This window comes from Sceloporus undulatus, chromosome 8 (assembly GCF_019175285.1).
Source record: "Sceloporus undulatus isolate JIND9_A2432 ecotype Alabama chromosome 8, SceUnd_v1.1, whole genome shotgun sequence".
NCBI classification, from domain to species: Eukaryota; Metazoa; Chordata; class Lepidosauria; order Squamata; family Phrynosomatidae; genus Sceloporus; species Sceloporus undulatus.
The window spans coordinates 26,746,114-26,769,264 of NC_056529.1; the positions used below are offsets into that span (position 1 = coordinate 26,746,114).

At 41.8% G+C, this 23,151-nt stretch overlaps 1 protein-coding gene and 1 long non-coding RNA gene across 3 annotated transcripts; one reads left to right on the forward strand and one right to left on the reverse strand.

The window, feature by feature from the left end:
* Positions 1-3,549: 3,549 nt before the first annotated feature.
* GNA12 (G protein subunit alpha 12) lies at positions 3,550-19,875 on the reverse strand. 2 transcript variants are annotated; one of them, XM_042437538.1, is made up of 5 exons: positions 19,043-19,875; positions 12,081-12,296; positions 11,711-11,839; positions 7,019-7,069; positions 3,550-5,941 (listed from the first exon to the last, which is right to left on the reverse strand). In XM_042437538.1, exons 1-5 carry the CDS (start codon positions 19,361-19,363, stop codon positions 5,372-5,374), a joined length of 1,287 nt encoding a protein of 428 aa, XP_042293472.1. In that variant the 5' UTR covers positions 19,364-19,875; the 3' UTR covers positions 3,550-5,371. The 2 variants fall into 2 exon arrangements, with proteins under 2 accessions (XP_042293472.1, XP_042293473.1); XM_042437539.1 differs by lacking the exon at positions 11,711-11,839 and having other exon boundaries at positions 19,043-19,868.
* Positions 19,876-21,487: 1,612 nt separating this feature from the next.
* LOC121914261 lies at positions 21,488-23,151 on the forward strand. Its single transcript, XR_006100512.1, has 3 exons — positions 21,488-22,022; positions 22,163-22,269; positions 23,073-23,151. It is a non-coding gene; the product is annotated as an uncharacterized LOC121914261 (long non-coding RNA).

Sequence of the window (23,151 nt, forward strand, 5' to 3'; positions counted from 1 at the left end):
ATGTGGGGTCATTGTGTGGATCAGCAAGTGGAGGCGGCAGGGCCAAAGCAGACTTCTTACATGTTACTAGCTGGCTTCCAGCTACCAATTATTATTATTATTATTATTATTATTATTATTATTATTATTATTATTATTATTATTATTAATATCCTGCCTTCCTCCCAGTACAGGGACTCCAGGCGGCTTACAAATCTAAAACAGTTTAAGTTAAAACACTATAAAACATGCAAAATACAAGCTTTAATAAAAATTAAACAATTCCAATAATTAAAAACATTACATTATTAAAAGTAAAAGGAATATCCAGAGGAACAATAGCTCTTTCAACTAAACATGGGACTGATTTCCTGTTCTCTTCCTGAAGCACCCTTCCTAACTTGGGGACTTGAGATCCGTGACCTCAAATATCTGCAGAGGGGCAACCTGCGCTACTTCCAATGAGGCTGGAATATGCACAAGCCTCTGTTTTTGCGTGGGAGGGGTACAGAATGGATCATCCATGAAAATGGAGGGCCAACCGTATATATTTCCAAGATCTTAACTTTCTCATGAAGTAGACTATTGACTACAAAATCCCATGGTGTGTTACGCCTCTGAGGTTACTATGGAACAAAAAGTGCTATCAATGTTTCTGCTGCGACGGGCTGCTACTCTTTTGAAACTGTTTAAAAGCAGCAACTAGGGGCGCATTCACACTCGGATCGCTAATGCATACCCAGATCATTGTTCCCGTTACATTTTGGGTTCCTGAATCTCTCCGAGTCATTTTAACCCTATTGTTATTCACACACGTCATCGTTTCGGGATAAAATGGAGCCGCCTCCATTTCCTTGAACAATACGGAGCGATCTGAATCAATTTGATAGCATATTCATACTGCCGAAGATGCAAATCGATGCAGATCTTTAAGGAAAACTTGGGGAAAAAACAGTATCAAATATCCTGGGTTAAGTGGGTTTTTTAGGAGCCCACCAAAGTGGACCAAGTGCATTCAGGGCAAGTATGAACACCAAGGAAAGAACCCAGATTCATAGTGTGAATGCCCCCTAAATCTACAAGGGAGCCAATACTGAAGCAACTATGAAAGTGAGACAAAATTCACTTATCTAACCAAACTATACCACCACAGCCAGAATAATCTCACCCATTCTTTCTCCTTCTTTACTTGTGTTATATGTTTTCATACATTTACCACCAATTCCAGCTGCATCCATTTCTAGCAAAGGAAGAAGAGGATTTAAAATGAAAACCGGTCCTAAGGATTTTTAAGGTTCTGAGATCACTTACTGCTAACCTTGTATATTATAGCTTGCATTACAACGGCTGTTTCCGAACCGAATTTAAATTGTTTCGCAGACACTGTAAAGCAGAATAAGAACAAATCACATTATAATAATAAGATTTACAAAATTCAGATATACAAAACAGTAAGGAACTGCAATTCAAAGCTATAAAGTACATTTAAGTACCTTCTTTAAGGTATGTGCGAGCCCAGCTGTTTAAGGCTTGTGCTTGTATGTAGTCCGAAGGAAACACTTACAGTATTTAGAAAGTTTAAATCAGACCATTTGTATGGCCAGAGCCTAACACTAAACTAGAAGCTGCCTGAATTTGCATGTCCGAGTTATAAACAAATAGGCAAGCTGGGGAAAAAAAGATTTATAAAGAGCGTGCCAAAAGCTGCAGCAATGCCAATATGTTGTTTTAGTAAGCAGCCAAATCCTTCTTCTGGAAAGAGTCATCAAAGCACACAGGCTCTTCATTGATGGCATTTTGTTTCAATATACACAGACTGTCAGTGTTGAAGCAGCAGTGCTTGAAAATCTATTGAGAAACAAGATCCTTTCCTCCTCCACATCTCTCCCTGCAAACAATGGATTTTTGGCTCAGGACCGCAGAGGCCAGTGCGTCTCTCTTCTTCTCTTCTGATTTGAACGCTGGTGATTTTCAAGCTGGCTGCGGCAAGCTAAACCTACGGGAAGCAAGCCAAGCCCCAGAGAGTTTTCTAGGCTCTTGGTAGATCCTTTAATTCAGTGAGATGAATTGGTGGTAGAAGGAGCCTCAGCAGCTCCTTCACCAGTCGCCAATTCAATCACAGACGCTCAGAGGATATGGAAATTCTGTTCCGAACTGGCCCAAATTTGACCTGGATGGCAGGATCTCACTCCAGTTCTCTTCACTTAAAGTAGTGCAGCTGCTAAGATGTCAGTTCTAACCATATGCTGTTGGCCGATGTGTTAAAAGACTGCTCTTCTGAGCCATCTACTCTTATAAGCATTGCAATGCAGGACCAGCAAATTTCAAGCCAACTTGCAGCATGGAAACAGAAAGTGCGTTTTTAAGGCCTTACTCAGAAAACACACACACACACACACACACACATGAGAATGACACAGAAGAAAGCATTTCCTCCCTTTGTCCTTGGCTAAGAGCACTGAAAACACAGCATAACTCTTTGCAGCAATCTTTCTCCAGCGAACAAGAAACTCTGTGCTAATAGCTGAAGACTATTTATTTGGTATAAAATACACCAAAGTGTATGTTCAAGGCCTCTCATATGACTGTCCTGTGTGTAACTCATTTCCTGGTTAGTCAGAATAATCACATCTAGTATTCCAGCTGAAACTCTGCTCCACCTCCTAGTTGTCCTTAGGACAACATGTTCTCCAGGGTTACAATTAAAGGCAAATGGCTTGTGGCTTTGGCAAAAAAATAGGGAAGAGGGAGTAATATTGTGCCTGCAGACTCAGTACTACTATGGTAGATTTCTTTACATTAAAAAAGGTTTTGAGTTCAAAACAAAATTCTAAGTTCTAAGCACATACTTCTTGTCAAATGCTACGATGAGGCTTATCCACACAAAGCCACATGCTTTTAAGACAACTTTAAGGAATTACACTAATTTACATTGGACTACACCAAGAATCTTGACGTTGTTAAAACAGATTCATCCTTGACCAGACACAGATACAACCTGAGGAAGCCAAGGGTAGCAACTTTTGATTGCAATATCTAATGTAAGGATAACAACTGTGATCATTTTCAGCAGAAAGAAGGCAGCAGGAGCTGGAAAACTGGTTATTTGCATCCTAGGAGCAAGATAAACTGGCTGAAAGGGGTACTGGATGAACCAGATTGAATTTAATGTAATCTGGCTATCCAAACTTGTTGCAATTAAACATGTATTACCAGCAAGTGACTCCCATCGCACCAAGAGAACTGGGGTTTCCTTGACAAGATTTGTCCAGAGGGTTTTCTTTTGCCTGAAAGAGTGTGGCTTAGTGAGTTAGGATAGCCATAAATTGGAAACAACCTGCACACAACTATAGGCATGTTCAAAGTTATGAGAATATTCTACTGGGAATGTTAAATTTTAACATCAGATAGCTATATTCTATTATTATTTATTCTTTGAAAAATGGAAATTAAAATCCTTTTGTTAACACAGAATTAAGACACTTAAGAAGAGGAAAAAGCCACAAAGAATTTCAACGAACACAGCATGGACTCTAGCTGTTCAAGAGAAATGGACAGAATATCGCTGAATTAGATTCCTCTTCATCCTTTAATAGGTATTTTAAACTGCAAAATTGTTTTAACACATTAGCATATACATGGCAAAGTGGCAACATTACGTTCTTGTCTAGAGACAGAGGTGGAAATGGTAAAGTCATTGGTCCTGGAAAAATTAAGTGTGTCGCTAGGTTAAGTTCTCAAACGTACTGCAACCTTGAAAGGCTGAAAAGTCTGAAATCGCTCGCTGGATGTTGCACGATTACAATGGCAGTTTCCCATAGGTTACAGACAAATTTCTTCCTTGTTGCCAAAACCAAAGTTGTGCTGATTTCTGGTTTACAAAATATGCTACACAGAGAGAGAAGCATGCATATATACATGTAAGTAATCCACGCAGAGAAAAACATTCTAGGGGTTGTAAAAAGCTAAAGACTCAAGACACATATAGACTGCTGTTATCTCTAGCATTTATGCCTGGAGTGTTGCTTCTTAGTAAAGACATGATTGTCCCCAAAGGGCAGATACTAAAGCATTCTGGTAGTGTCCTACAATAAAGACTAAGCCCTTTATGTTTTATTACGACAAGTAGTGTACCAATGTCACAGTAAACTTTCTTATGTTTAATAGTATCCCTGAATAAAGACTATAGCACTGAAAAGGTAGGCCACTGTTTCGGTTAATACATACCTCATAGCAGGAAAAGTGTGAAAGATTTGTACACACAGAAAAGGCACCCAGAGTTAAATTCGACATTTCAAAATAAAAAAACAACGCAAAACAACCCACATCATTATTCACAGCCTCCTGCAAACCTTCACATAAATCCATGGTAAGGCAAGTTAGGAGTTGACCGTTTACAATATTTTCAATGTATATTTTATAGGCTAATAAATCCTGGCACCAAGAATTAACAATCAAAAGTAAGGTTTTTCTGTCCAAAGTGAGTGGAGCTGTAAGATGGGATTCTCTAAAGCGTTTTGGCTTAGTGTTAGGGGCAATCGTTGCTTAACAAAACTCGGCTAAAGAGTAGCATCAACTTGCGTATCAGAGACAGAAAACATCTACGCCAAGCTGAGAAGGAATTTCTATACAGTTCCAACTCCAGGTTTGAGGACTGGAAATGTCTTGGTAGAACATCAGGAGTGTGCTTTTTAGACTCACGTTGTACTTTACTGTAGAAGGTGAATTTCGATGAATGCTGTACATGTAGTGCAAAGTAAAGCCTTGTGTTGCACCAACCCAAACCTTGGATTTCTGTTCTTTTTGTACAACCAGGGAAGTTCAGATTGCAGTTCTGAAGCTGAAGAAAGAATCCAAACACTGTACTGGCAAGGGATTTTGTATGCACCAAACCTGAGTATCGCTCTCAGGATCACAAGGATATATTGCAATGTATTCTCAAAACAGAAGTTATCAGTTAGGAAACTGAACACATTATTGGGTTTCTTATTTCACCAGAAAAAAACCCTAACTAGGGCGACAGGCTTTATGGCAGCAGATTTTGGCACCATTAAATAACAACATTAATTAAAAACACAAAACTTCTTTACATGATTCTCTCGAAAGCTAGGGTTCTCTTTTCGGAAGGCAGAATACAGTAACGTTATTCAGAAAAAGGCACTGCGCTGACAACAGCCACTTTTTCAGTAGTGTTTTACTTAAGCGATTCAGTAGCTAGTTTGAGCTTTCGTAGCCCTTCTGCCTGTTGCTCTTCTGTCTGGTGTGGCTATTTTGCAGCTTTCTTGAGCCAAATAAACAGCAAGGATCTTTTTAAAAATCCAAGACAAGCACCAGAAAGGTAATAGTTGGGCCTATGGCTAGGCTAGGCTGCAAACGAGAAGTGAGTTTTCCTTCACTGCAACATAATATCTTTAAGGTTCTCCTGAAGGATCGTATCCTTCACGGCATGAAAGACGAAGCGGATGTTTTCAGTGTCTATGGCTGTGGTGAAATGATGGAAGAGGGGCTTACTGCGATTCCGCCTCTTCCGGTCAAAACACTGCACCAGGTAACGCTGAACATCCTCCAGACGATGCGGGTCGCCTTTGAAGTCTGAGAAATGTTTCTTAATGCTGACGTTCTTCACCTTTTCCACAAGAAGGTCCATTTTGTTAAGGAACAGGATGATAGAGACGTTAAAAAAGAGCTTGTTGTTAACAATGGTCTCAAAGATGTTCATGGATTCAACTAGTCTATTTGTGCGCCTGTCTTCCATAAGGACCTGGTCATATTCACTTGAGGAGACCATGAACAATATAGATGTTATGCCATCAAAGCACTGAAACCACTTCTGGCGCTGAGACCTCTGTCCACCCACATCTACCATTTTGAAAGGAATCTTCTTGATGACGAAGTCGTGCTCCACAATCCCCTTGGTAGCTTTTCTGGCCAGCAAGATGTCTTGCTTACTGGGGAAATAGTTCTGCAAAAAGAGATGGGAAGTAGGGAGAAATCAAGTGTCAATATGGATCAACAGCTGGCTCCAGAGAGCCAGAGGCAAAATGCATTGTGGCAAAGTATAGGTGAGAAAGAAGAAACTAAAGATCAATCCGATGCGCTTAGCTGCAGACCAAGGATTCAGTTTATGGCAAAATAAATCATATGACCCATTTGCTACACAGAAGTAGCTCACTCTCATTCAAGCTATTTGCACACTCCATGAACCAAACCCCAGGCCAATTCAATTTGGGGGTATCTGAAAGGTTTACAAGCCTTCTTAGTATCACAAACATATCCTTTGAAGTCTTGCAACATGAGCAATAAAATCTGGCATTTCTGATAAGCTAAGTCTTGTAAGTTTCGCTGCTGCAGGTACCAGGCAAGTTTCGCTGCCACTGAGAATGAGTGAGGTATGTCCGAAAGTTTGCATAACTATTAGAGCAAGAAGGTATACTTCTCTTCCTGTACTAAGCGCATTTTATAGACCATCTCTGGGTCCAGAAAAAAAAACACACCCAATTACCAACAAAACAATAGTACTATGGAGGTCTAGTGTATTTTAAAAAGTGACTATGGAATAATGTTCTAGCAAACATAGATTCCACCCAATGTCTGTATGTGACTATATGTCTGAGCTGATGACAGACTCATGCAATTCAGAAAACACTTAGAATTACTCAGTGGCCCATATTTATATTGCTTACCCGGCTCTGTCACACAAACATCCTTTTCATCCTAACACTTTCAATATGACTTTCCCATACTAAGAAGAGATTTTACCAACAAAGTAGAGGAAACTGGGATTAATTAAAAAACAGTGGGAGACAGTAAGCAGTTTTTAATTCTGCTAAGAGTTTATCTGCATTTTCTACATTTGTACAAATGTTCAAGTCTCTGACTTTTTTTTGGTATCCTGCTGAATACTGCCATTACCCTCCAATTGAACATCTGAATCTCTTTCATGGTCATACAGTTTAAGGATAGGAGAGAAATCACATAAAAAGGTCCAGGAGCCATTAAAGCAGATCAGGTGAGGAACAGGGACAGAGTCGAATCTTACCATTTGGCCGATCCGGTCCAGATTATCCAGGAAGTATTTCACTGATTCGCCCTGTTGAGAGAAGAGGATGTGTGTGGCTTAATACTATTTCTGGAGTACGTGTTCAAAGCCAAAACTATTTTTAAAACAAAAAGGGTGTATTTGTTCATCTCACACTCCTGACGTGACCAGAATACACAGTTGGAGTACTAAACAAAAAAATTGCTATTGCAGTAGCGACACAAGGAAAATAACTATTCCACATGCAATTGTTCTAATGAAACCAGAAAGCAAGTATTATACTGGCCTTGGTCCTTGACACCTGACTGACACTAGTATTCCTGGACTGTTGGCCAAAGTGGCTGGGGCTTTTGGGAGCTGAAGTCCAAAACACCTGGAGGACCAAAGTTTGGGAATCACTGCTCTGCATCAAAGCTTGCAGGACTTAACTGGAGTGTCGGTTACTGTTGTTTTATTGCTTGCATCCTGCCCTTAGATCTCTAGATATAGGCTGGCAAATAAACATTTAAATACACAAGAAAGAAATACGCCAACTTATTATCTCCTATACTGTGTTATTTTGGGGGGAGGTATAGTTCTACAAAACATACATATTGTTTTTAACCTTGTTTCTTAATGTGTACACGTTAGAGAGAACCTGGAGCCTACCTTAGAAAAAGTAATGCACTGAAATATTATCAGCATCATGACGAACAACAACAACGGGGGTGCCTCAAGGAAATTATAACCCAGTAGGTGTGGGCTGTGCAATTAAATGACACAAGGGCTTTCTTTCATCATAATCATCATCTGTGCAGGTGTTTATTTTTCCCCTAAAGGGAAAACAATCCCTGTGCAATAGAATATGAAGCAATATAATCTCACACATCTCTGAACAGGTTAGTTTAGTATCAGAGACAAGTATAAATATAGCTGCACATACTTGGGCAGGCTATAAATCAATTCACTTCCATTCTAGAACAATGATAATGATAATGATGATGATGATGATGAGCCTTCACATTCTTTCCCAATTAGGGCATCCTAATATGCATCTACTCTCAAACACTCAATTTCATGATCAGAGAATCATGCTGGAGGACCTACAAATGCCTAGGGAAGTGTTTTCTCTAGGAACTTCCAGATTCTCCAGCACAACTCTGTGGTCAACCTCCAGAAGAATTGCGCTGGAGGACTTAGAGATGCCTAGCAAGGGCATATCAATCAAATCTGCAAATCATCAAATCCGCAAAAGTCAAAGTTGCAAATGTGGAGGAACAACTGCAATCTTAGAAATGTTTTCATCTGTCTCTAATACTAAGCAAATTATAACAAAGCCCCAAGACTATATTGTTATTATTCAGCTCAGTTTCCAACAGAAATCTTACTTTGCTACTAAAGTGTAATGCTCTCATTAACATTCCTGTTCTTACTACCCAAAGAGTTAACAGAAAAACGTGGATGATTCATTTTAGCCCTGTATGCCTCCGCTCTAACGCTGTATATCCTCCTCTGAGTCAGTTTTGGCAACTGGGGCCACAGGGGAGGTGCTCTTCCCATTGTGAAGCAGCAGCAGCAGCAGCAGCAGCAGCAGCAGCAGTGAGTCATTCCGCATCTGGGAACTGGACAGGACAGCAAGACCAACAGTAGGCTTGAAAGAAGCCAGGTCCTACATTTCAACATGAGTCTGAACTTCGTATCTTGGGGTTTTTGTGTATTGCTGGCCTACATCGTACATTCTTACTGGGCTGGTCTTGGAAGGCAGAGTATGGGGACATTTGTGTCATCTTCATGAAGGCACACAATAACAAAGGAAAATTAAGTCTTGCCAGGTGGGGAATATGTTATCCCAACTAGTACAGGATGAATCCCTATTCCCTGATTTGCCTTCCAAGCGACCGGAAATATTTCCGTCTTCTCTGGATTGAATTCCAATTTGTTTGCTAACACCGATTCCTTTCTTGATACTAAGGTTTAGAACTGCTTCCTTTTCATTTTGTTGCTGAGACAGAAGCAAACAGTCAAATCAATTATAATGTTTTAGAAGCAGCAAACAAGGAAGTAAATGATCAACCGATCTTTCAGAATGGCAAAGCCATGTTTTTTTATTAGGGTTGTCATGAATCTAGTATCCCTTCCTGAACTATCTCCTCTTTTAAACAACTGAAAACCGTTTTGAGTTCCATGCCATGAAAAATGCAGGCTACAAATTAAATAAATAAAATACAGTATTTGTACAGCGCAGTGATCAGATGTCCCTTAAAAATGACACTGAAAAATGTCATCTTGGCAGCATCCAAGACTGCCACACTTCTGCTGCTGCACTAACAGTGTGGCTAGAAAGGAATCACTGGTAACATGTTGCATAAGGCAATCTATGATGTGCACTTTCTTTCCTGCGAGAAGTTTTCTAAGCTTGTTTGCCAGACTTAAATGAACAAATGGAGCTCAGTTGAGGGATTCTTTGGTTGATGCGGTAGGGCAAGCTCCCCTCTCAGGACACAGACTGACAGTTTGTTCAGGAGTAAGGCCAAATGAAGCACAGATCGGCCACAGTCTAAATGGCAGAAATCAGTGTTGCAAACAGAAGAGACATTTGAAAGGTGCCACTAATTTGCTACTAAAAGCAATGCTTTCCATCTTTTCAGAGACAACTCCTTGATGGGTGTTTCTGGAAGCTTTTCACACTCACACACAGAGTCAAAAGTCAATTACACAGTTACTTCACCCAGCCTCTTCATTCAATATAGTCGCAAGTGAGAGGGATAAAAAGATTATTAACTAGCTGAAAATTAAGGCACAATATTACAAATGCCATGACAGCATAGCTGCCCTCAGTCTAGAAATACCCCCATTTGGGGATGAAGTCTCTTCTCTTGCCTGAATGGCTCCCATTCCCATTCCTGGCAGAAACAGCACTGTCTAACTAATCAATGTTCTTTATTCCTCATATTTCTGAGGCACATCTACAAATTGGCTATCCATAACAATTACAGGTTTGTTGAGGTTCGCCAGATGAATCCATGACTAGTCATGCATGAGCCGTTTCATCCAAAGCCAAGACCTTCCCACTGGACTGAGCTTTATCTGCAAACATCAGAGGTTTTTTCTCTGCCAGACTGAAAAAAGCGCAGACGACGCAAGTGATTTTACCACCGTTTGATACTGGCTCAGCAAGAGTTGGATCTGCGGTTTCCTCCCACATTTCTCACATCATGTGCCAACACTTCCTAATGGGGATGGGCAGACTGTTCACAAGCCTATGCGTTAGTTAAACTTTATGTAGAGCATCTGAATCTCAAGGGAGTCAAATGCGCTGAAGCACAGCTGCAGTGTTTTAATACACTGTTAGGAGTGCTTCTTGCTTGTGAGGATAAAATGTGTTGCGTGCATTATATCCAACAATAAATGTCTCTTGTCTCAGCACTAATAAGAAGTTTTGCCCTCTTATTTGTTCCACCCCTCTCCAATTTTTTGGACCACTCTCCTTGCCAGGACAATACAGCAAATTCCCTTCATTTGCAAAAAGCTAAAAAATATGTTAGGTATGGCTGTCTGGAATCATCCAATATCCTTAAACTGGAGCATATGCCTTAACCATGGCATAACTGGGCTATCAGTGATTTGAAAAAGTCAGAGGACTTTCACCAAAAGGAGACATCTGAACTTGTGTCCAAAGTTACAACTGGGAATGCATGTGTTCCCAGGCTGCACTTTCCCCACCATTTCTTTAAATCCAATACCATCCACCAAACATACATCATGAATGCTCCTAACAAAACATATAACATTAGGACATAAAAATAGCACTCCAGACAAAGCAAGTATATTCTGATATATTGCTATATTTTAATATATGTATATAATACATAGATCTCAGTCATACATTCAGGGAGTGCTTTGTACCATTGGACATCAGGCAGCACCTCAATGTTAGATGTATTTAAGCCCAAATGGCACACTGACAAAGACCTGCTGCTTCCTTATCATTTGGAGCTATGACATTGGCTCTCTCTTTCCTTCTCAGAAGCTCATGACAAATACTTGATCTCATTGTAGATTGGGCAAGTGGTATTATTTTTGCTCTAAGTAGGAAGGAGGCAGCTTTTGCTTGATTCCTCTTTTCTGTGGGCCATTATAAGGGAAGACATCTAGGATCTGGAAGTTCATCCTCAACATGAAATATGTCAAGTACAACAATTCTATCAGCTGCCAAAAGACAGGTTCATTGCCAATTTTGGGAAAAGGCAGAATATAAATCACAAATCAACAACATGAAGGAAGAAACAATAATGACAAGAGAAGTCCCCTAGAATCCTGAATACCCCCATTTCTGAAAGCCTTCCCCCAAGATTTATAGGTCATCCCAGGAGAGATGTGTAGTCATGAAGAACCATTGTGCTAAGGATGACAAAATAATCCTGGCGACAACATGGGGAAATAAGCATTACCATTGAGAATACCAGCTTATCAACTCTTTCTGTAGTTTAGGTTATGGCAGAAGAAGTTCAAAAATACTCCTTTTTGAATAAACAGACAGAAAAATATGGGTGCTGGAGACAGTCGCCTTCTGATTACAAAAGGATTCTTATTCTGCAGCTATTCATGCCTCCCGTCAGGAAAGGGACAGGAACCTGACAATGTAGCTAGCATACACAATGAGGCTTTTGTCCCACAATGACTGGCTTGCATAAAAGAGACATTGGGACTTACCAAGGGACACAGATGGGAGGAAGCCGGTTCATGTGCTCCAGGGGAGAAAGGAGGAATCAGAGAGAATACTACTATTACGGAATCCACCCACAAAGACCCAAGGCTCCACACAAGGACTGACAGCCAGAGCTTTGATACATCAGGTGCAAAGAGAATGAGCAAATACGAGTAAACAGTAGTCCACTAAAATAAGCTTTAAGCTACCAAGCAAAAATCAAATTACACAGCACTTTACATAACCTGTGTGTAGCTATTCTTGGCTTTAGATGGGCAAAAGTGAGTATATTCCAAGCCAGATCCATGACTCTGGAGACGTTTTTAAATAGAAATTCCCAATTTTGGCTGACAACACACTATTTCACATACTCACCAACTGATATTCACTTCGGCGGCTAAAAGCCTCCTTGATGCCAGAATCCTTCCATAGGCCAGTCAAGGCAGGCACATAGAGCTGGAACAGAGAGGGCTCAATGGGCATCCCAGCTTTATTTTCAAAGGCCATCAGAAACATCCCATGCTTCTCGTTCTCGGTGTATTGCCAAGGGATGCCTAGTTTGTCCCGTGCATCAACTAGAACCCTGCAGCCCTAAAAAAAGAAGGAGGAAATATATTTAGCGACTTTCAAATAAAAGGCTACTATATAGATTTAGGGTAGAATATGAAACCTACTGGGTGACTTTGGGCAAGTCACACTCTTTCGGCCTCAGGGGAAGGCCATGGCAAGCATCTTCCGAACAAAGGCCAAGGAAACCACATGACAGGGTTCGCTTAGGGTTACCATAAGTCAGAAATGACTTGAAGGCACACAACAACAACAACAACAACTTAATATTTAAATATTTGAAGAGTATTTAACCACAGTCAAGTCAAGAAACCCATCCTCCTTCATGCAAGCGGTGGCCTGGCTGCCAGGGCAAAGCATCTAATGCCCTGTGTCTTTCTCTTTTCTCTACCATCCATATCCCCTTCCTTTTCCATATGTCTAGATGTTCTGTGTTCTCATATTGGCCATTTTTCAACTGCTGGCATCTCTGAACAGGACTAATTCTGTACACAAACATCCACAATGTTTGAAGCAATGTTGCAGGTTGCAAGCGCTCTGGAGTCGCAGTTGCTACCAATTCCTTAGCTTTACTGCAGGAAGTGAATTCATCCATGATATTGAAACCAACATTTAAACATTCAAGATACTTATAGAAACGTTTTAAAAGTTGTGTGCCGTTACAGAAATAGCGCATTCATGATGGGCTCCCAATATGCCACCCTAAGTATGTAGGACCATTCACGCTGTTTCCATTATGTCCTATTGAAAAAGTAGTACTTCCCGTTTATGCCGATACGCTCAGTTAATATCTATATTTGTTTACTCTCCCTCTTTCTACAGAAGCTTGAGTTAAAGTAAACCTAAATGTCACATACTCATAGTTAAAGGAAACTTGAACAATCAAAGTATATCCCATGGACTGTCATGATCATGACAAAGCAGCAAAAACAACATGGCCTTGATACAAGTTTTAGCAAGAAAAGATCAGGATCTCTTATGTACAGAAAAAGCTCTCAAGAGATATCAACCGAACTGTTCTGCTGGGAAAAGGCTGTAGATGTAGCCTCTCCAATACAAAGACGCTAATTAATAATGTGTCCAAGTAACTTTTATCAGGCTGGCTTCTTCCAGCGAGTTTTCCTAATGTAAACACTGAGCTGTCTTCCATGGCTATTACTTCATCTCCATACAATGTAATCCTTCAGGCAAACAGTTCAAAGACCATGCCCTCGGTGCAAAGCACAGAGTACAACTGCGGCTTTAAAGGCTGTTTTCCACTTCAGAGTCAGCCAAAAGGTAAATGGCACAGATGAACATTTTTTTGCTGCCACAGTATTTTAAGGGAGGTGAATTCTATCCCTTCTCTGCTGTATTTAAGTTCCCATTCTGGATGAAACAGATCACTGTATCTAGAATGAAATATCATGAACTACTGCAGGCATAGAGCAGCCTTGCAAGACAAGGCTCCAAAACACACTGCAGAAAGAATCCAGTTTGAGATGCCTTGATCTGCCTTGGCTCAATGCAAGGGAATTCTGGGATTTGTAGTTTTGTAAGAGATCAAGCCTCCTCGGTCAGAGAGCTCTAGTGCCATAAAAAACTACACTTCCCAGGATTTCCCGGCCCTGAGCCAAGGCAGTTAAAGAGGATTATCTCTGCAGTGTGTTTTGGACCTAGGAGAAACGAACATTTGAAACACAGGTTGCATTGCTTCCGATTTTTATTCAGCTTCCATAATAATCGTACTGAGCTCAAAAGCAGGCAAAGATGGCGCTGGGAAGACTGAGGCCCCACCGTGTCAACCGCGGCCACCGCTGTCTGCCATTTTGCGCCTCAAATTGGACAGCAAACGTATCCTCTAAGCCTGCAAATCTGCCCTGACCTTTCCCCTGCTTTGGCTCCGGAGCCTGATGTTCTTTCAACTCATCCTCTTGCTTCACTTTGGCCGCCTTCTGCTTGAAACCTCTCAGGATCACACAGCAGCTGCCCTGGTCTCAAAGACTCTGGGAAACAAGAGCATCATTGCATCTTATTAGAACCATAACAAAACACCAATGCATCTGAGGAAGTAGACTGAAGTCTAGGAAAGCCCATGCTGCCCACTTCTTTCTTTCAGGGAGTCTCAAAGGTGCTACAAGATCTCTCTGCATACTAACTCTACAGACTAACACGGCTATGCCTTTTAATTTCCTTAAGCGTTTGTCTTGTGGCATTAATCCTTATATAATGGCTGCATTCTAAATCCAACCCGTTCTTCAGAATTCTTTCAAGCAAATAAAGACATGTATCCCCTTCCAGGTGGTCATTGTCCTTTAAAGAGAAACAAAGGATTGGGGATGTTCTCCCTTCATTAACTAAAATGCCATCGGCTGCCTCTAAGGAGGACAGGTTTTCAAGATGTTAAGCAGAGCATCCATAGTCTTCTGTGGGTTTTCAGGCTCTGGGGCCATGCTCTAGAAGGGTTTATTCCTGATGTTTCACCAGCATCTGTGGCTGCCATCTTCAGAGAATGTGTTCTCTGAATACATTCTCTCACAGAACTACAAATCCCAGGGAATGGATTCTCTGAAGATGCCAGCCACAGATGCTGGTGAAACATCAGGAATAAGCCCTTCTAGGACATGGCCACAGAGACCGAAAAACCCACAAAGAACTATGGATGCCGGCCACGAAAGCCTTTGACTTCAAAGAGCATCCTAAACTTCTTACTGAAGATACCAAACAGGAAGAAAACACTGAGCGTTCAAGACCAGCCTCTTGTCCATCCCAATACAGCTTGTTGTTTCTTGGCCTTATGGTTAAGATCAAGTGCCTGTGTGTGTGGAAAAGGACAGGAATGAAGGCCTAAGGATTTGCAACACCATACATTTACTGCTGTGCAGGTCATATTCCAGAAGAAGGCACTGGCAAAACCACCTCTCAGTATTCCTTGCCTAAGAAAACCCTATGTATTCCCCGGAGAAACCATAAATCAACAGGTGACTTGAAGCCACACAAACACACAGTGATCATGACATGATGGTTAGAGAGTATGTCACGGCACATGAGATGCATTATCCGGTACAAGCTTAAAATCCTTCTCTCTAATGGCACAGCAGAGAAAATAATGAAGTTAAAACTGTTCCTTTAGGGGCCCGTCCCACATCTTTCATTATACATCGCTTCTATTATTTACGAGTCGCTTCTGCACATTATGCACCTTGAACTTACAGAATTAAGAGTGCTTTAGACAGATCCACCTATTTCATCATTTATCCCCAGGTTAGCAGTGTAAACATCAAGATTACTGAAGAACAGACACGCGGAGAAAAGAAGCGGCACTTTACTTCGCCTGCGGAAACTTAATCCATCGACTTAACCAGAAAACCTGTGTTTTTGTAGCTGCACTTACGCCCGCAATCTATAAGGCGACTTTCTGGCTCCGAGTAAATCCAGAGAAAGGGAGAAAAAGACTTAGAAAGTTGTCTTGACGCAACGACAGTGAAGTCCTTGGGTCAAAATGACTGCAGACGTTGCACTGGAACGGATCAGAGCACAACATTATTTGGCCTTAGCAACTCTATAATGTATAACCTTTTATTATTTATAATACTCTAAATAAATATATAACCCCATTTGAAAAACCTACACTGAAGCTTGCTTAATACGCAAACCCATAGTTAGACTGTGCGTATTTACTTAAGCCAAAGCAAAACTGATGTTTGGGAAGCCTACCCCATAAATGCTAGGAAAAAACACAAGCCTAACCACGGCCTGCGCTGGATGGAAAAGCAAATGTTGGATTGGAGAGCTTCCTTTCCTTCTCTGTAAAGAACGATTATAAGGGCAGAAAACACAAAAGCAAGATGTCAAAGGCGTTTCGGCACAAAAGGTAAACAACCGCGGCATTAGCTTTTGCAGAAAAGGATCAGATGGATGTTTTCCTGCGTTCTTGCATAAGTTTCTCAACAGGAGCTGGGCTAGAATGAATCGAGGCCAGTTTTCTGGAATCTGTTTGCTTCCAACATTGAGGCTTATAGTCTTGGTACCATGGAAAATATGGATGGATTCCTGCTGTTCCTTAAAACAGGTTTCTAGCCCTGAGGGCCAGAGAGCAAGAAGAGGAAAACAAGTCTGTGCAGTTACTAGGGTGTGTATATCCTGCTTGGCTCCCTGCTCCTCCAACGCCACACTTCTTCTCCTTAGTGATCAATGCTCATTCGGTGGGACTCTAACCTAGTAGTCCTCATGGGATCCACTGTGATCCTCTCACACTTTGCTCTGGCTAGGGACCCACTTCACTCAATGCAACATAACACTGGTATGCGCTGCTACTTCATTTTGCCCCACAACCCTCTTTTTGCACCCATCTCTCCTCCAATCCATGTCACTTGATGCCTGGCTCCACTCCTCCTACCTCCTTACAGGCGATTGTAAGGATTAATTGGACGTATATGAAGCATTTATCTGATAGCAGAGGAAAAACAGCGTTCAGTAAAGAGTGCAGTAGCCTTATCTTTCATAGGCTTTATCCAGTTTATGCATATGCAATTAGCAATAATTACAACCCACTTTTCTACATTCCTATTCAAAGCAGTTCTTCACAACTGGATGTGCAACTCTCGCCCTTTCCCACCTTATAGTATGGCTATACACACTATGATGAGTGTAAAACACATATCAACATGAAGCATATACATGTTCCTTTCCCCTCCCAGTCAATGTACAGTAAATATTATGCTTCAACAACCAGCCCTGACATAATGACACACCAATGGTGCTTTTGCCCAACTATCCAGGCTTATGAAGCCTTATCACTGCTGTATATTTTAAGGTTGTAAGCCACCCTGGTTGTGTTGCACACAGATAGTAGTAGTATTATCTCTGCTGTCTACCTTTTTGGCCATAAACCTTCACTACTAGCCTAAGAATGATGGGAGTCACAGTACCAAAAACCCTGAAGGGCCACAAATGCCCACTCCTTTCTCATTCTTGCCTCCTTGCAGGGTTTCTTGTAAAGATAAACAAAGTGGTTAGGACCCAAACCAAGCCAGATCAATAGGGGTTAACATAGACCCAAAACACACTGCAGAAGTAATCCACTTTGAGACCATTTTACCTGCCCTGGCTCAGTGCTAGGGAATCTTGGGAATTGTAGTTTACTGTGGCACTAGTGCTCTTTCTGAGAGAGAAGGCTAAATGTCTCACAGAACTACAGTTCCCAGCATTCCTTAGCATTGAGTCAGGGCATTTAAAGCGCTCTCAAACTGGATCATTTCTGTTTTGGACTTTAGTCTCCTCTAAAAGCAAAACTGTGCCCTATTTTAACAGGATACAGACGATAGACTTATCAGAGAAGTTAACTTGTAAATGAAGACTAGCGAAAGGAGATATAAAAGAAGACTTTTTATTGATATCATATGGAAGCCACTTGTAACTTTTAGGTATGAAAGTAATGTTGACTTAAAACTACCAAATGATCCACTCTGAGACCAGGCTTTAACTGCCCTGGTTCAGTGCTAGTGCATCCTGGGAACTGTAGTTCATTGTGTGACATCAGAGTTCTCTGACAGAGAAGGCAAAATGCCTCACAGAACTACAGTTCCCAGCATTCCCCAGCCTTGAGCCAGGGCAGTCGAAGCGGTCTCAGGCTGGATGGTTTCTGCAGTCATTTCAGGTAGAAATAAAGCAATGAATACTGTAAGAGCGGAGGATTTCTGCCGTGTGTTTTTCGGAGGACGCACTAAAACAAATGACAGTACACTTGTCCCTCTGCCTTTGCGGCTTTGACTTTTGCAGCTTTGATTATTCACAGGTTTTATTAATACGTTCTCTCTAGAAATATCTCGGTCCTCCAGTCCAACTCTATGGTTAACCTTAACCAAAAGTTGTATTGAAAGACCTAGAGATTCCTAGAGAGAATACTCTACTAGGCCTTTGTAGCTCCTCCAGCGCAACTCTATGCTCAGGGTCTGTCGGACGTTGACCACAGAGTTGCCCTGGAGGACCTAGAGGCTCCTAGAGAGGTGTCCCTTCAGGTAAAAAACCATAGTGTTTTTGTTATTTGGGGTTTCCCAACATTCCCGGGGGTCCTGTGCCCCTAAACCCAGAGAATGTGGAGGGACCAGTGTACTTGCCCATAGGGAAACACCGCAGAATGTTTGCTCATTGGGGAATGTCTGCCTATAGAGATTCATTGGGGAATCCTGGCCCATAGGGAAGCCATACTTGCCCATAGAGAATCATTGAGGAATACTGGGCCATAGAGAATCGTTGGGGTATACTTACTCTTAGAGATTCATTGGGGAATATTGGCCCATAGGGAAACCATACTTGCCCATAGAGAAATATTAGAGAACACGTGTCCATAGGGAAACATTGGAGATTGCTTGCCCATAGGGAATCATTGGGGAAAACTTGCTCATAGAGATTCATTGGGGAATACTGGCCCATAGAGGAGAATAATAATAATAATAATATGTATTTATATACCGCTATTCCATTTGATCACAGCAGTGTACAACAATTCATAGGGAATACTTGTCCATAGGGAATCATTGGGGAATACTTGCTCATAGGAAATCATGGAGAGGGCAAGTATTCCCCAATGATTCCCTATGGGCAAATATGGCTTTCCTATGGGCAAGCCCTGTCACTTGTTTCAGTCCCTCCCTGTTTTGGATTTCTATTTCTGCCTCAGGTTTACTGAGATGTTAAGTCTGTTTTTTAAACCTGTAATCCGCCTGGGGCCCCTTTCTTTCCCTGGGAGAAAGGCGACACACACGACGAGACAAGCAAAGGCTGCAGACCTTGAGGATGTTCTCGTAGATGGTGGCCCTGAACTCGAGGAGGGCCTTCTGGTCGAACTCCCTGCCGTGGATGATGCGCATCTGCTTGAGGAAGGTGGACTTGCCGCTCTCTCCGGCGCCCAGCAGCAGGATCTTGACCAGGCGCCGGACGGAGCGGCGCTCGCGGGCCAAAAGCGCGTCGATCTCGCGGCTCCGGCGCCGGGCCTCTCGCTCCGCCGCCCGGCTCCGCTCCTTGCCTTCGCGGGAGGCAGCCTGCGCCGGGGAGCCCTCGCCTCCGGCAGACAAGAGGCACCGGCTGAGGGTCCTCACCACCCCGGACATGGCGGCGGCGGAGGCCCAGGGGCGTCGGGCATCGGCCGCCACCGCCTCAGAGAAGGTGGGAGGGAGGGAGGAAGGAAGGACGGCCCCCTCCGTCGACGCTAGGGGCCTGGACCGCCCAGCAATCTTCCTCGCCGAGGACCAGGAACGCCTCCGCTTCACTTTTTACCTCAGGAAAGGCTCCAAACCCTCTCTGACGAGGCTAGGAGCCAATCCTGCCCATACTCCCTTCCTTACAGCGGACGAGGAGGGCCTCCGCTTTACTTTTTACTTCAGGAAACGCTCCAGACCCTCTCTGTATCTGAGTTTTTACCTCAGAAAACACCCATATTCCCTTCCTCACAGGACGAGGAGGAGGGCCTTCGCTTCACTTTTGACCTCAGAGTTTACCTCAGAAAACGCTTCTCTTTTCCCTCCCCCACCAAGAACTCAAGTGGGCGGGAAAGGCGGGGGGGGTTATATAGGTGCGTCCCTGCGCCTGCGCAGTAGGGGTCCCCCCTCAACAGTCTTTTCCCCTCAGAAATGAGAAAGGAGGAGAAAGGGGAGGTGTTTCTCTTCGCACACCCTTTTTTCTCCCTGTCACGCCCACCCGTCCTTGTTTCTCAAACGCTATTGGGCGATAGAGATGTCACTCAATCCACCTCGCCTTCTCCCTTTGGGTGAAAGGGTTTGGAGGCGGGACCAAGGGTGGAAAGGGGCGGGGTTAAGGCTGTCAAAGTGGTCAGTGAGGAACAAGGCGACTCTTCCAGTCAAAGGAGGGAGGGAGCCACGCCCCCTCCAAGAGAACAGTGGGCGGGGTTTTCCCATACTGAGAATGGAGTGACGTAACAAGGACAAGAAAAATTTGTGAATGAAAACAGGAAGAGGGCGGAGCTTAGAGAAGCGTGGGTTTCTATGCCTCTTTGGATGCGTCTGCGCTTTACAAATAATGCAGTTTTGATACCCCTTTAAACTGCCATGGCTCTGTTCCTAAAGGATCCAGATTATTATTATTATTATTATTATTATTATTATTATTATTTAATAATATTTTTATTTAATCATGTTATATTTTAATTCTTAACTGTTTTAACTCCCTAAATTGTTTTTAATTTTATATATATATATATATATATATATATCTTACACTGTTTTTAATTGTATTGTTTTATACATATTGTTCGCGGCCTAGAGTCCCTATGTTATTATATATATATATATTACTTTATTTGTATAGCGCTGTAGATACAATCAGTAAAAATAGATTTAAAAAATCTGTTAGGGATATAAGAAAATATAATAATAATAATAATAATGTTTTAAAAAACGCTTGTATGTTTTAAATTTTAAACTTTGCAGTGTTTTAATTAGGTTATTTTAACCATCTTTTAGAAAAAAATGTTTTAATGCATATATATATATATATATATATATATAGTGAGCCACCTTGGGTCCCTTTTGGGGAGAAAGGTGGCCTAAAAATAAATGCATAAATAAATGCATAAATAAATAAATCGTGGGGTTTGTAGCTTTGTGAGGCACCAGAGAAGGCTAAAGACCTTGTGGAACTACAAATCCCAGCATGCTTTAGAATTATAATATGTAAATATGTGTGTGTAGGAATATATATATATATATATATATATATATGTATGTATGTATGTATCTGCCTGTATGTATATATATGTATGTGTGTGTGTGTGTATGAATATATATACCCCAATATGGAGTGTTGCAAGAGCTCTTTAGTAAATTGGAGTCTCATCCTGAGATTAAACAGTCTATTAAATACACTTTTTAAAATGGCAGTTATATGACCGCTATGTTAACATCTGCATTAAATGCCAGCGCAGAACAAGCTGTTACTACAGAGCTGGCGAATGCAACCAACATTAGTTTTTAGGGCCACGCAAGGAAGAGGATATGTGTGTTTTGGGGATAAAGAGTGTGTCTATGGAGTTTATCAGACAAGGGAAACTGGAAGTATAATCCAGTGGCAATCTGAATGCAATCATGGGGTTTCACGTTATTGCGTGATAGACTACCACATGCAATTTCTGGCAATGGCAAGCTAATTTCGGGCAATGGGAAGTCAGTTTGAACGCAATTCAAATTCACGTAAATTCGCTGAACTAGTGAATTAATGTGAATGCGTTCTGGCCCCACTTTCTTTTCATTCGAAATTAAGAGAAATTCCTCCCATGTGATAAACTCCTATGTTTGCGTCTGTGAAATGTAAGAGGGCACCCAGGGGAAAGGGAGGTACGGAAAGCAGCATGGAGTAGTGGTTTGAGTGTTGGATTAAGGGGCTGAGAAACCGGGATTCAAATCCCTGCTCAGCCATGTAACCCCTGCCTCAATCCGCAGCAAAAGGGGGGGATATATAAATTATTATTATTATTATTATTATTATTATTATTGAAACACTCTGGGCAAGTCACACTCTCTCAGCCTCAAAGAGGCAAGGAAACCCCATGATAAGTATGCCTTAGGGTCACCATAAGTCCTGAAGCCAGAGGCCTTATAAGCCAAAGACTATCAGGGTATTGAAGGTGTGCTTTTGTGCCTTGTTTTAAATGCTTTAATGTTTTTAAGGTGCCAAAAGGTCATTAAGAAGTGGGGCACACAAGCTATCGGAAGATGAAGCCTTTTGTCTTGGTCTGAGACTGTTGGAAAGGACAAGGTTCTGCCTCCTTCTCCTCCTCTTTCCCCCCGTACTTTTATTTATCATTTATTTACGGTATTTATACCCTAAAGGCTCTCAGAGCGGTTTACTATTATTATTATTAATTAGATGGTTTTACTTTTGCACTTTGAACCCAGTTTGCAGCAATTGAAGTAAGCTGAGGAGAAAGTGAGTGGAAGGAAGAGAAACTGGGACAACGGAGGATTATTTGGGACTGTCCCTGCCGCATTGGGACCAATTGAAGGTATGACAAGCATTTCTACTCCAGATTACACAGTCTTGCAATCAAGACAGACATTTTGTTGTACGCACCTGTCAGCATGGGATGGCTTTCTATGCAACCCTCCTCCTTAACCGAAATAGTCTGCATAAAAGAAGAAACATGTTTCCTAGAATTGCACACAGAAACCTCTCCATCCTTCCTAAAACTCCAACTCTCGAGGCATGCTTCCTTTGTGTAGAGACTGGATTTATAAAATAGCTACACCTCCCCAAAACGTTCCTCGCATTAGTAGCTGGAGGGCCCTTAGTACTGTAGCCTCAAAAATAGCTTTTAAACTCTGCCTTTGTGGCACTGTACAGTGCATTTTCCCCACTTAAAAAACGTTTTAGAAAGGTACCTGTTCTTTAACCGCTTCATCCACAAGATGTCACTATTATATCACAAGAATACTGCGCTACTACATCCCTCTCTATATTAGGTAGGACCAGTATGCTTCCGTTCTTAAACTGGTGTGGGAGGACAGCACACTGGTGTGATACAGTCCAGAGACGAGAGAAAGAGGTTTTCAACATGAATCACCATATCACAAGTTGTGATCCTGTGATGGATGATGATGTTCCAGTCGAACATCCCTAATATCAAGGTCCAACAAGATCTGGACGATAACAGCATCTTCCTTGTTTGTTCCCAGCTCAATATTTTATGTAGGGATTGTGTTTTAACTATGTTGTAACCCACCTCGAGCCACGAGGAGAGGCGGGTAAGAAATAAAATTATTACTGTATTAATATTAATATTAATATTTTGCTTTTCTCCCAATATAGAATCCAAAGCGGCTGCATTCAAGGCACAACACTATTGCATATGAAGCTGAGAAACTCCTTCAGAAGAACGTCTAAAGAT

What these genes read in the sequence shown, in the direction of transcription:
- GNA12 (XM_042437538.1), bottom strand. Translation starts at nt 19,363, where the DNA reads ATGTCCGGGGTGGTGAGGACCCTCAGCCGGTGCCTCTTGTCTGCCGGA. An exon ending in TCTACGAGAACATCCTCAAG is followed by an intron (nt 12,297 to 19,042) that starts GTCTGCAGCCTT and finishes TTCTTTTTTTAG; the next exon opens with GGCTGCAGGGTTCTAGTTGA. An exon ending in TGGACCGGATCGGCCAAATG is followed by an intron (nt 5,942 to 7,018) that starts GTAAGATTCGAC and finishes CTCTTTTTGCAG; the next exon opens with AACTATTTCCCCAGTAAGCA.